The sequence below is a fragment of the Pseudophryne corroboree genome, chromosome 10 (assembly GCF_028390025.1).
Source record: "Pseudophryne corroboree isolate aPseCor3 chromosome 10, aPseCor3.hap2, whole genome shotgun sequence".
NCBI lineage: Eukaryota > Metazoa > Chordata > Amphibia > Anura > Myobatrachidae > Pseudophryne > Pseudophryne corroboree.
Window position 1 is genome coordinate 97,104,468 of NC_086453.1, and position 14,665 is coordinate 97,119,132.

Genomic DNA, 14,665 nt, shown 5'->3' on the forward strand with positions numbered 1-14,665 from the left:
TTTCTTGCAAAAGGGGTGCAGTTGATGATAGAGGCCATTAGAGATGTGTTGAATAACCTGAGCAGGTTGAGGATGCTTACTTCATTGAGAATAAGAAAGCCTCGCTAACCTTCCCTGCATCTAAGGAATTAAGTGCTATATTTGAGAAAGCCTGGAGAAAAAATTTCAGATCCCTAGAAAGGTTCTGGTTGCTTTCCCTGAAGAGGACAGGAAAAAATGGGAAAACCCACCCATAGTTAACTCGTCCGTATCCAGACTCTCAAAAAAGGTGGTTTTACCTGTCCCCGTATCTACCGCGTTAAAAGAACCGGCTGATCGCAAAATTGACACTACGCTCAAATCCATATACACGGCTTCAGGTGCGATACTACGTCCTACTATTGCCTGTACATGGATTTCCAAAGCTATAGTAAAGTGGTCAGGCACGTTACTTGAGGATTTGGATACAGTGGATAAAAGTTACGTTGAATTGTTTTTACGTAACATTCAGGATTCTGGAGGATTTATGGTGAAATCCATGAAAGACCTGGGTTCGATGGCTGCAGGGATATCTTCCATGTCTGTCTCAGCTCGAAGAGGACTTTGGCTGCGCCAGTGGTCTGCTGACGCAAAATCCAGGAGAGGTGTGGAGACCCTACCCTACACAGGTCAAGCTCTCTTTGGGGAAGAGTTGGATGCGTGGATTTCCAGGGCTACAGCGGGTAAGTCACCTTTTCTTCCCTCAGCTGCACCTGCTACGAAGAAACCTTTTTCTTCAGCTGCATCACAGTCCTATCGGGCTGCTAAAACAAGAAAGGCCAAGCCAAGTCATCCAACACCTCCAACACCTTCTTTAGAGGAGGTCGGCCAAAAGCCAAGAAACCTGCTGCTGCGGGCTCCCAGGAATAGAAGCCTGCTTCAGGTACGCCAAAGTCCTCAGCATGACGGTGGACAGCGCGGCCTGGAGGTGGGGCCGGTGGGGGCGAGACTCAGGCATTTCAGCCACGTCTGGGTGTTGTCTGGCCTGGATCGCTGGGTGCAAGATATTGTGTCCCAGGGGTACAGGCTGGAGTTTCAAGATCTCCCTAGACAGTCATTTTCAGTTTCAGGCCCTGCCATTCGGCCTCTCCACAGCACCGAGGGTATTCACCAAGGTGATGGCGGAGATGATGGTTCTCCTCTGCAGACAGGGGGTGAACATAATTCTGTATCTGGACGATCTGCTGATAAAAGCATCGTCCAAGGAGAAGCTGTTACAGTCCATTGTTCTCACGACCCATCTACTCAGAGAACATGGTTGGATCCTGAATCTTCCAAAATCACATTTGTAGCCGGCCAGGAGGTTGTCCTTTCTGGGAATGATCCTAGACATGGAAGTGCAGAGGGTGTTTCTTTCGGAGGAGAAAGCGTTGGTGATACGAACAATGGTCCGGGATGTCCTGAAGCCAGCCCAGGTGTCGGTTCATCAGTGCATTCGCCTTCTGGGGAAGATGGTGGCCTCTTATGAGGCTCTGCAGTACGGGAGGTTTCATGCTCGACCCTTCCAACTGGATCTCCTGGACAAGTGGTCAGGATCTCATCTACACATGCACCAGAGAATATGTCTGTCGCCAAAGGCCGGGATTTCACTCCTCTGGTGGCTGCAATAACCTCTCCTTCTGGAGGGCCGCAGGTTTGGGATTCAGGACTGGATCCTTCTAAACACGGATGCAAGTCTCCAGGGGGTTGGGGCGCAGTCACTCATGGGGGAGACCTTCCAAGGAAGGTGGTCAAGTCTGGAAGCCGGCCTACCAATAAACATTCTGGAACTGAGAGCCGTCTACAACGGTCTTCTGCGAGATCGAGCCATTCAAGTGCAGTCGGACAATGTAACGACAGTGGCTTACATAAACCGACAGGGCGGAACGAAGAGCAGAGCTGCAATGTCAGAGGTAACAAGAATCATCCTCTGGGCAGAAAAACACGCGTTGGCGCTGTCAGCAATCTTCATTCCGGAGTAGACAACTGGGAAGCGGACTTCCTCAGCAGACACGAGAGTGGGGACTCCATCCGGAGGTGTTCACGGAGGTAACAGATCTTTGGGGTGTACCTCAAATAGACATGATGGTCTCAACAAGAAGCTTCTGCGGTATTGTTCCAGGTCGAGGGACTCGCAAGCCGTGGCGGTGGACGCCCTAGTGACTCAGTCGGTATACGCGTTTCCTCCACTTCCACTCATTCCAAGAGTTCTAAAACTCATAAGGAGAACAAGAGTTCAGACGATCCTGATTGCTCCGGACTGGCCAAGAAGGGCTTGGTATGCGGATCTTCTGGATCTACTGCTAGAAGAGCAAAGGCCTCTTCCTCTTCGGGAGGACCTGCTGCAGCAGGGGCTGTTCGCTTATCAAGACTTACCGCAGCTACGTTTGACGGCATGGAGGTTGAACGCCAGATATTAGCACGGAAGGGCATTCTGAACAAGGTTATTCCTACCCTGATACAGGCTAGGAAAGGAGTAATGTCTATACATTACCATCGTATTTGGAAAAAATGTGTATCTTGATGTGAGTCCAAGAAGTTTCCTACGGTGGAGTTTCAACTGGGACGGTTTCTCCTCTTCCTGCCAGCAGGTGTGGATATGGGCCTGAGGTTGGGATCCGTAAAGGTCCAGATTTCGGCCCTATCCATTTTCTTCCAGAAACAGCTGGCTTCCCTCCCGGAGGTTCAGACCTTTTTGAAAGGGGTTCTGCACATCCAGCCTCCCTTTTAACCTCATAACATGGTGCTGCAGTTTCTCCAATCGGATTGGTTCGAGCCTCTACAGGAGGTTGAGGTCAAGTTTCTCACATGGAAGGCTGTCACTTTGTTGGCCTTAGCTTCTGCTAGACGTGTGTCGGAGCTGGGGGCTTTGTCTTCCATGAAGATAGAGCTGAGCTCCGGAGACGTCAGCAGTCCCTTCCGAAGGTTGTGTCGACATTTCATATCAACCAACTTATTGTGCTGCTGACTCCTCAATTTCATCAAAGTCCTTGGATGTTGTAAGGGCTCTGAAAGTCTATGTGAAGAGGACTGCTCGTCACAGAAAATCGAGCTCTGTTTGTCCTATATGATCCCAAGATTATTGGGTGTCCTGCTTCTAAGCAGACGATCTCTTGCTGGATCAGGTTCACTATCCAGCATGCGTATTCTACGGCAGGATTGCTGTGTCCTACGTCTGTTAAGGCCCACTCTACTCGTAAGGTGGGTTCTTCCTGGGCGGCTGCCCGGGGTGTCTCGGCTTTACAGCTTTGTCGAGCGGCTGCTTGGTCGGGGTCGAACACATTTGCAAAGTAATACAAGTTCGATACCTTGGCCGCTGAGGACCTTAAGTTTGGTCAATCAGTTCTGCAGAGCCTCCGCGGCCTCCCTCCCATTCTGGGAGCTTTAGTACATCCCCATGGTACTAATGTGGACCCCAGCATCCTCTAGCATGTAAGAGAAAATAGGATTTTAATTACCTACCGGTACATCCTTTTCTCGTAGTCCGTAGAGGATGCTGGGCGCCCGCCCAGCGCTTCGTGTTCCTGCAGTGGTTACTTTGTTCAGTACTGCTTAGTTCTCGGTTTAGTACTGTTTTGTTACTTGGTTAAGTATTCTCGTTCAGCTGTTGCTGAGTTTTCAAGCTGGTTAGCTTGGTTTGCCTTGTATGTGTGAGCTGGTGTGAATCTCGCCACAAATGTGTAATATCCTTCTCTCGTAGTTGTCAGTCTCCTCGGGCACAGTTTCTAGACTGAGTCTGGTAGGTGGGGCATAGAGGGAGGAGCCAGCCCACACTCTCAAACGCTTAAAGTGCCAGTGGCTCCTAGTGGACCCATCTATACCCCATGGTACTAATGTGGACCCCAGCATCCTCTACGGACTACGAGAAAAGGATTTACGGGTAGGCAATTGAAATCCTATTAAAACTGCTATAATTTGTTTGGCCGCTGCACAGAAAATTATGATATATAAATTAATATTGTTTAGGATTGTGACAAGCAACCATTTCTTAAAAAAAAAAAAAAAAAAAAGGGCTCAGCACGGGAGTGAGAGAACCCTCCGAATGGAAGGGGGTATTAAATGTCCGTATATTTGTTTCATGGATTGTTCTTTCAGATATACCCCACATGCCACAGATTTAGACCACAAGTTGAAACCTTTCATCCCGGACTTTATTCCTGCTGTTGGAGATATTGATGCATTTTTAAAGGTATGTCATGCTGCAAGAATTAAGGAACAAGAAGTTTTAAAATATGTTTTAATATATGTACTCTACACTATGCATGCAAATGTGTCTGATATTCCCTCAAGTAAACTTAATATACTCTATTTCTCCGGGAGGGTCCACAGGTTATCCACAGGATAGCAATGGGATATGATGAAGCGACAGCTGATTTGAACCAATAGGTCAAAGCTTTCCGGCCTCCCAGCATGCAACAGGCCCGTCCATATATCCCCGCCTCCTGGCTCAGGCAAATCAGTTTTTTGTTTTGTGCGACAGGAGCCGGACCATGGTCAGAGTGCTGCTGGTTTTTAGCAGCCCTAAACTTTTTTTATTCTATTTTTATAGTCTTACAATTTTTAATGAGCAATTTTTCTAAACAGCGTCTTGTACGTACCTTAAAAAGAGTCTCTCCAACAACTCTCTGCGGGGTCGCAACAACGCTTACTCACGAGTACAGTGCTGTTTTGGCGGGCGTCTGTGTCGGATATACTAGCAGGTCCAGGAAACGTTACCAGGATGTGGCCGGAGCACGGGGAGAAGGTAAGGCATCGGTTCCACTTAGAAGGGAAATACGGACACAGCCGCACTGTTTTGGGAGGAGACTATCAAACAGTCGCTAGGCCTTAAGGATCAGAGGCTCCAGGAATAGTATGAGGCTGCGATCCCTAGGGTTGATATCAGCAGTGGGGAGTCAGACGCTCTCCTGGTCACCCCACCCACCGGTTCATGACCAGTTTCCTCCGAGTCTCCCGCCATGAACTGTTTCCCGCTTCCGTCTCAGACGCTGTACATGAAGGGGACCCAGTCGCAGCATAGGCGGCAATGTGACTGGAGCTTCTGTGTTCACTGAGTGTCTGTGTTCACTATAGGTTCATGGAGTGGCAGTGTACACTAGTAGCGTCTGGATCCACTTAGCGTTCGCTAACGTATTGATCGGTCCTGGAAGCGAGATGAGTCTCCCTGTATCCCACTCTACTGAGTACGGGTAATACAGCACTAAGGGGTATATGCAATTGCGGTCGAATTCCCCAAATTGTCGAAAAACTGGACTTTTTCGCCAAAAAAAAAAATCGACAATGCAATTCAGTACTTTCCGTCAAAAAAACGGACTTTCAAAATTCGACTTTTTGAAATTCGACATTTGTCAAATTCGACATTTCTGCAATGGTACAAATGCGGCAATTCGACAAAAGTATATTCAATTGATGTTTGGAAATTCGACAACAGTGCTTTTAGACAGTAAATTCGTCATTTTCAATCCGCCACACTTTGGTGGGTGAATCTAATAAAAAAAATTTAAAACATGTTTTTTTTGGTGTTTTTTTTAATGGTAATAGCATATCTATTTATATTAGAAGGGATTAGGTACTTGAAATACTGTCGAACACCACAAGCGCTAAGGTAAGTAGAATATCACCATAACATCCCTTTTGAGTTGCATGGAAGGTTCTTAGGTCGAAATTGTGTCTCCAGTTCTAATCAATTGTATGTAAGGTCTCCAAACATAGTTGACATGAAAGACAGGATAACAAAAAACAACCAATGTGTGGTAAATGTTATCAACACTTAAGCAATAGAAAAAGAAATCAGACTCCTCTATAAAACTAAGGTGGATCCAAAGCGTACCCCACTCACACTCTAAAGAGGAGGCATTAATCGCATCACGGTTTCTTTATGTGGTTAACCTTTCAATTTCTTATAACACCCAGTGTGATGAATAGGGAATTCAGCCCAACACCTCAATCGTTTGTTGTGGATTCCCAATGGAGGCAGATGATGCGTACCCCAACACTCACACTCAAATGGTTGATGTAAAACACATAAAGGTATCTTTCTCTCCTAGGGGATAATAGTAGTCTGTAATGGCGTACCACAACTCACAGTTTGGACTGCTGTACACCTCCTATCAAGGTATCTTTAGGTCCTGGACAGGGATTTCAGTTTGTGGTTTTAGCTTTGTTCATGGAAACTCCCAATGTGCATCATATGAAAAAAGAAAACAAGCAAACCAATGTGTAGTAGGTTTTGCTAATCTTAAATGCAATGTGTAAATAAATCTCAGAAGGCAGATAGGTTCAATGCGTACCCCACTCACATATAAAATGGGGGTTCTAAATATATAGCGGTATCTTTGGGGAGGTTCTATTTGATGGTGCAGTATATACTGGACTCAATAAACCACAGATGTATTTGCACTAGAAGGTAATTGTGTGCGTACCCCAACACTCACACTCGGGGAGCAGATAAAAAGCCCATAACGGTATCTTTAACTTCTCAAAGTGGGGGTGATCAATCAATATGGCGTACCCCAACTCACAATTCGATGTGCTGTGTATCTCCCATCAAGGTATCTTTAGGTTCCAGGTTGGAAATATGGCTTGTAGTTCGGACCATGTAGTTATCCGCAAACCCCAAAATTGAAAAAAAAATATTGGCACTCACAAGGAGTAAGAAGGAAGGTTTACAAATATTTATTTAACAATACACGGGGGAAATTTTTTTTTGAGGAAAGTGTATGAAAAAGATCATACAGCATTACATGGACCAAAAGGAGGATTTTATTTCTCTTTGCCACTTTTATGGTTTGGTCCATGTACAGTGTAGTACACTGTAGAAGTGTTGATTATTTATCATGTCTAAGAGAGGAAGGTACACTCACAGCAACACCAGCACTCCTATCATGTTTGTCTTGCAAAGCTGTGTTATCCTCTCAGGATCTGGTTCAGGATGGTTTGTGTGCAAATTGTTTTAGCTTTCACCAGGGGTTATTGAAAAATACAAGGCAGATTCAGGTGCAGATGAATCCACCTTGGGCTATGTTTGCAGAGACTTTATTCAGTATAGCTGAACGGATAATTCATCTAACTCCTGTACCAGGGATAGGTTACATTATTAACTCTTACATGCAGTTTCCCACCTATGGTGTATCACTTCCAGCAGCACCCTCTCAAAAGAGGCAAGCTGATAAGCCGGTGGTAAGTTAATCTTCATCCTCACAAGCTACACATGATTCAGATGAGGATTCATCGGAAGATGAAAGCTCAATTAATTCTACTTCGGCATATGAAGAGGAGGAGGAAGGTCTCGGCTCAGTGGATATAGCGGAGTTAATTAAAGCAATGAAAGACATTCTGACCTTAGAGGATTCAGCAGAGCCTGTGTTAAAAACCAAGGCACCTGTGTTTAAACGTACCAAAACAGTTAAGACTGAGTTTCCAAGGTTAGATCAGCTGACGGAAATCATGAAAGAGGCTTGGGCTATGCCCAATAAGAAGTTTAGGATTCCTAAGAAATGGAATTCCAATTATCCTCTTCCAGCTTGGGATTGTTTAAAAAGGGAGGAGGCTCCTAAAGTAGATACGCGTGTAATTCGATTAGTGTGAAAATCTACATTACCTTTTCCTTCAACATCATTAAATGATGTCATGGATAGGAGAGTGGATGGTTTTCTAAAAAACATTTTTTCCCTGTCTTGGGCAGTCATAAGGCCAGCCATGGCTTCAGCTTGGATGGCAAAGGCAGTGGCTGCCTGGGCTGATGCATTGGAGGGGGATTTTTCAATAGCTTCTAGAGAGCAAAAATCCCATATAGCACATATACAGTAAAACAATGTTCTTGGAAGCAGTATTGGATATGGGTGCTATTGCCTTCAGGTCATCAGCTTCAACAATAGCTGCTCGCAGAGCAGTTTGGCTACGTACGTGGAAAGCTGATTCAGAAAAGAAGGTTTTGGAATCTTTGCCGTTTTCTGGAGATATTCTTTTTGGTAAAGAATTGACAGATATTTTGGAGTCAGAAGCAGACTCCAAGAAGGTCAAGTTTCCTTCCACATGCAATTTCAAACCTAAAGTTCCGGCTTTTCGGTCTCGAGGAAAAGCTAAAGGAAAAAGTGATGGCAAGCAGCCCCAATACAACAAGTTTGGTAATACTAAAAAGCATTGGGCTACCAGAGAACTGGTTGGGGAAACAGATAATAAGCCATCAGCCTGATGGTGCGGGCCTCCACCTGGGAGACCCCAGGGTGGGGGGCCGACTTCTTCAGTTTGCACAGATCTGGAAGCTGTCTATAACAGATGCCTGGGTGCAGGAAGCGGTATCTCTAGGTTATGCTTTTGCTTTCAAGAAGCACCCTCCTCGAAGGTTTTTTTTGTACCTGCCTGTCTCTGGTACAGACGAAGGCCAGGGCTTTGTTAGAGGCGGTTCAGAAATTGCTTCAGTCAGGAGTAGTCATTCCAGTTCCTTCTGCACAACGAAGACAGGGTTTTTACTCCAACCTGTGTTTAGTTCAGAAGCCAAATGGGTCATTTCGGCCCATTCTCAATCTCAAAGTGCTGAACAAATACATTTGGATACCTCGGTTTCACATGGAGACGTTACGTTCCATCAATTTGGCCATGGAGCCAAGGGATTATATGGTATCCCTGGATATACAGGATGCTTACCTACATGTTCCTATAGCACTGTCCCATCAGTGCTATCTCAGGTTCGCTATCCTCTAACAGCATTTTCAGTTCCAGGCCCAACCTTTTGGGTTAGCCACAGCCCCCAGAGTATTTACCAAGATTATGGTGGTAATGGCAGTTTATGTCCGCCAGCAGGGGATAAAAATATTTCCATACCTCGACGATCTTTTAATCCTGGCACAGACGCAGGAATTGCTCTTAAGTCATCTGCAACAGATAATAATGTGTCTGCAGAACCATGGGTGGCTCATAAATTGGTCAAAATCGTCTCTGGTTCCGTCACAGCGGATGAATCACTTGGGGGCTGTACTGGATTCAAGTCTTCAGAGAGCAATTTTACATCTGAACAAGATATCCAAGGTTCAGTCAAGGATTCAGGACTTGTTACACAGTCAAAAGGTATCCATTCACATAGCAATGCGTTTGATGGTGTCAACATTCAACATGGTGGAGTATGCACAATTCCACTCAAGGCCACTGCAGCGTCTGATTCTTGCAAAATGGAATGGGTTGCATCAGACGATAAAAACACAGACTATGGTTCTTACGATAGAAGTAAGAAGGTCATTAGCCTGCTGGCTACAGACATCCCATCTGGACAAGGGAAGACCCTTTTGGATATCCGATTGGGATATTCTGACGACAGATGCCAGTCTTCAGGGCTGGGGAGCAGTGTCAGAAAGGTTGTGTTTTCAGAGGCAATGGACCAAGGAAGAAAGTTGCCTGCCAATAAGTATATTGGAACTTTGGGCCATATACATGGCACTGATTCAGGCAAAGGACATTCTTCGGGGAAAACCAGTCCAGATCCGCTCGGACAATGCAACGGCAGTAGCGTACCTCAACCATCAGGGAGGAACTCACAGCCGAAAAGCGATGGAGGTAAGTCACATACTAAGGTGGGCAGAACTTCATCATCCAGCCTTGTCCGCAGTTTTTGCTCCGGGAGTCCTAAACTGGAAGCAGACTTTCTCTGGTCTTCCAGGCTCTAGTAGACAAGTGGGGGTTGCCAGAGATGGATCTCATGGCGTCCCGTCTGAACAACAAAGTGCTCGCATACGGGTCAAGAACAAAGGATCCCAGAGCGATCTTTGTGGATGCCATGTCGGTGAGATGGGACTTTCATCTGGCTTATGTGTTTCCTCCAATCACCCTATTAACCAGGGTGGTGAGAAAGATAAAGCATGGAAAAGGTGCCGTGATACTAATAGCTCTGGCTTGGCCCAGAAGGCATTGGTACACAGATCTGCAGAGGATGTCGATGGATGTTCCACTTCTGCTCCCTCAACGTCCAGATCTACTGATGCAGGGTCATTGTTATCACAGACATCTGGATCGACTGTCTTTGACGGCGTGGCTCTTGAAACCTCTATCCTGAAGTCAAGAGGATTCTCACAACAGGTAATTCAAACTATGCTCAGAGCAAGGAAACCTTCCTCAGCTCGCATTTATCACCGAATATGGCAAACCTATATTCATTGGCGCAGTGAACGGAAAATGGACCCTAAGTCTTTCTGAGTTTCCAGGTGCTTAGCATTCTTTCAGGCAAGAATGGATAAAGGTTTGAAGGTGGCTTCCTTGAGAGTGCAAGTATCGGCATTGACTGTATGGTTCCAAAAGAAAATTGCCAATTTGCAGGATATGCATACTTTTTTCCAGGGAATGCTGCGCATTCAACCTCCTTTTGTTCCTCCTACAGTGCCTTGGGACTTAAGGCTAGTCCTGAAAGCCCTTCAAGTTGCCCCGCTTGAACCACTTAATAAAGTGGATCTTAAATGGTTGACAGCTAGAGTTCTCTTTCTTCTGGCTATGGCGTCAGCTAGAAGAGTATCAGATTTAGGGTTATTATCATGTCATTCCCCATTTCTGATTTATTTTTATTTTTATCCAGATAAAGCAGTTCTCAAAACTAGGTCTGGGTATCTTCCGAAGGTGGTGTCTAAATTCCACCTTAATGTAGAAATTGTAGTCCCGGCTTTCCAGGTACCGGGCCTTTCTGCGGGAGATGCATCGCTGGACGTGGTCCGTGCATTAAGCATCTATGTGGATCGTACCAGTGCCATCAGAAGGGTGTGGATCATTAGATCGACAGTGTCTAGGTTGACAATATTTAGGTCGACCACTATAGGTCGACAGTCACTAGGTCGACAGGGTCAGAAGGTCGACATGTTCTAGGTCGACATATCAAAAGGTCGACATGAGTTTTTATATTTTATTTGGTGTCGTTTTCTTCGTAGAGTGACCGGGAACCCCAATTAGTGCACCGTGTCCCCTCGCATGGCTCGATTCACTCGCCATGCTTTGGGCAAGGCACAGATTACCGTTCCAGTCGTAGTCCGCGTGGATCGTTAAGTATGAAAAAGTAAAAAAAAATATGAAAAATTGGAAAACTGATGTCGACATTTTGACTTGTCGACCTTCTGACCCTGTCGACCTAAACATTGTCGACCTAGACACGGTCGATCTTCAGACCGGATCCCCATCAGAAAGACAGATTCTCTCTTCATTCTCTACGGATTTCACAAGAGAAGATGGCCTGCTGATAAGCAGACACTGGCAAGATGGCTTCGGATGACTATTTCAGAAGCATATTCTCAGGCTGATCTCCCTGTTCCGGCTAATGTCTCTGTTCACTCTACTCGTAAGGTAGGTCCATCATGGGCAGCACAACGTGGTGCTTCAGCAGAACAGATATGTAAGGCAGCCACATGGTCTTCCATTAACAAATTTATTAGACATGATTCCTTGGATACCTTTGCCTCTCATGACGCTGAATTCGGGTGAAGGATTCTTCTGTCCAATCAGGAGCATCCCCACCACTAAATTGCTTTGGGAAATCCCATTGTTATCCTGTGGATAACTTGTGGACCCTGCCGGAGAAATATACTTTATGGTAAGCACTTACCGTTGATAATGTTGATAAGTCCACAGGGATCCCACCCTGGCGCACCTGAATTGAGGATCCTTTTACTCACTAACCTCTTCCTTCTTGTACGGAAGGGTGTGCATGTGTGTACTTATCGCCTTATTAGGGCTATCTATGATGCTCCTGCCTTGAGCTTTGGAATACAACTGATTTGCCTGAGCCAGAAGGCGGGGTTGTATGGACGGGCCCGTTGCATGCTGGGAGGCCGGAAAGCTTTGACTGATTGGTGTAAATCCGCTGTCGCTTCATCATATCCCATTGTTATCCTGTGGACTTAGGAGAAATACCGTTATCAACGGTAAGTTCTTACCATAACGTATATTTCATCATCATTACATGTGCACTCTTGGACCAGTCCATTCTGCTTTGGCTCCCATTATATGTGCACTCTTGGACCAGTACATTCTGCTTCAGCTCCCATTATATGTGTACTCTGACCAGTCTATTCTGCTTCAGCTCCCATTATATGTGTACTCTGACCAGTCTATTCTGCTTCAGCTCCCATTATATGTGCACTCTGACCAGTCCATTCTGCTTCAGCTCCCATTATATGTGCATTCTGACCAGTCTATTCTGCTTGTGCCCCCAAAGACTTACAACCTTGTGTAGGTGCTGTAATAAAATAGTCTCTAATACATGTCTAAGGATACAATTGAGTCTACAGGCTTGCAACTAAGAAGGGGGTTGATATGGGGGAATATGCATTTCTGAACAGATGCCAGTGTTTATGTGAATGAAAATAAAGGTGTAACTCCTGAAGTTGCACAGGAATGTGAGAAATTAGAACATAAGAAATATGTATGTAATAATAAGGTCCTATAATGTGATTAATTAGACACCTATTGGGGTTAACTGCTTTCCTAAGGGGAGAGGTGGGTCTCCAAATGGCTCACAATAACAAAGAGAAAAAGTGGATTGCGCTTTATTACCAATAGTATTAAATATAGAAAATGTTAAGTGAACACGTTACATAAAAATGTGTTTGCACATAGCTGTGAATGTAGTATTAATCACAAACTGCATGGTAAAATTTTACATATAAATCTCAGGAACATATGAGGGTCTTTGTAACACTAGCTATTGGATTGGAAAGAAAATGCCATTCATGTGAAAATAAAGTGACATCGGTCTTCCCCTCGTAGGTTCCACGACCTGATGGCAAATCAGATAATCTTGGCCTTCTAACCCTTGACGAACCATCCACAAAGCAATCTGACCCTACAGTTATGGCACTCTGGCTTTCAGAAAATTCTAAGCAGCATGGTGTTTCGGTGAGTAACTAGATGTAGCTAGTTTCACAGTGATTTTTTTTTTAACATAGTTTGACACGCCGCTAAGGGATGGACAGTTGTCAAAACATAAACCTAAATAACTTGTAAAAAGTAAAGAATTCTAGTGAGAGCCAGAGACTATGTGTACCCAGCATGACGTCGCTGCAACGGGACCCAGCACACAGAGCGACAGCAGGGTTGAGAGGGGGCCATGCGACGGAGGATGTCACTGACGATGTGCGGAGCATACATCGTTGGCGACATAAGGCCCGAGCCAGTAAGGATTACAAATTCTGCTAAGTAGCAGAATTTGCAATCTTTTGGATCGCATGCAGGGGGTTGCCCACCGCAGGGCATGGCTGCCCAGCATGGTAACAGCCGCCAAATCCCCCCCTTCCCCCGACCATCGCTAAAAATAGGATTTTAATACCTACCGGTAAATCCTTTTCTCCTAGTCCGTAGAGGATGCTGAGGTCCACTTCAGTACCATGGGGTATAGACTGTTCCGCAGGAGGCATGGGCACTTTAAGACTTTTCAAGGGTGTGAACTGGACCCTCCTCCAGACCTCAGTTATAGGAACTGTGCCCAGGGAGACGGACATTTTGAGGAAAGGATTTACTTTTATACTAGTGGTGAGATTCATACCAGCTCACACCTCAACCATGCAGCACAACATGGCATTCAACATGACACACGCCAACAGGCATGAACCATTTACAGCAACATGCTGAAAACAAATGAAACACAACTTGTGACGCACTGGGTCGGGTGCCCAGCATCCTCTACGGACTAGGAGAAAAGGATTTACCGGTAGGTATCAAAATCCTATTTTCTCATACGTCCTAGAGGATGCTGGGGTCCACTTCAGTACCATGGGGTTATACCCAAGCTCCAGTACGGGCGGGAGTGTGCGGATGACTCTGCAGCACCGATTGACCAAACTTGACGTCCTCATCGGCCAAAGTGTCAAACTTATAAAATTTAGCAAATGTGTTTGACCCTGACCAAGTAGCTGCTCGGCAAAGTTGTAAAGCCGAGACGTCCCGGGCAGCCACCCAGGATGAGCCCACTTTAATAGTAAAATGGGCCTTCAACGACTTCGGTATCGGCAATCCTGCCGTGGAATGAGCGTGCTGAATCGTACCTCTGATCCAGTGCGCAATAGTCTGCTTAGAAGCAGGACACCCAATCTTGTTGGGAGCATACAGGACAAACAGAGCCTCTGTTTTCCGTATCCGAGCTGTTCTTGCGACATAAATCTTCAAAGCTCTAACCACATCTAGAGACTTTGACTCAATGAAAGTGTCAGTAGCCACTGGCACCACAATAGGTTGGTTTATGTGGAAAGATGAAACCACCTTTGGAAGAAATTGTTAGCGAGTTCTCAACTCTGCCCTATCTTCATGGAAGATCAGGTAAGGGCTCTTGTGAGACAAAGCCCCCAACTCAGACACCCGCCTTGCAGATGCCAAGGCCAAAAGCATCACCACTTTCCAAGTGAGAAACTTCAATTCTATCTCCTGCAGATGTTCAAACCAATCCGATTGAAGGAACTGCAACACCACATTAAGGTCCCATGGTGCCACTGGAGGTACAAATGGAGGCTGGATGTGCAGAACCCCTTTCACGAAGGTCTGAACTTCTGGAAAGGAGGCCAATTGTTTTTGAAAGAACACCGAGAAGGCCGAAATCTGGACCTTGATTGACCCCAATCTAAGGCCCGCATCCACACCAGCCTACTGAAAATGCAGAAAACGTCCCAACTCAAACTCTTCCGTAGGAGCCTTCTTGGATTCACACCAA

The 14,665-nt window shown here is 45.7% G+C and overlaps 1 protein-coding gene across 6 annotated transcripts in view; it reads left to right on the forward strand.

The window, feature by feature from the left end:
* Window positions 1-14,665, forward strand: part of IFT46 (intraflagellar transport 46) — a 127,870-nt gene that overhangs the window by 89,169 nt on the left and 24,036 nt on the right. For all 6 annotated transcript variants that reach the window (XM_063942629.1, XM_063942634.1, XM_063942632.1 and 3 more), the window contains exons 6-7: window positions 4,093-4,186; window positions 12,733-12,861. In XM_063942629.1, the coding sequence (XP_063798699.1) occupies window positions 4,093-4,186; window positions 12,733-12,861 (223 nt within the window). The remainder of the gene's footprint in view (window positions 1-4,092; window positions 4,187-12,732; window positions 12,862-14,665) is intronic.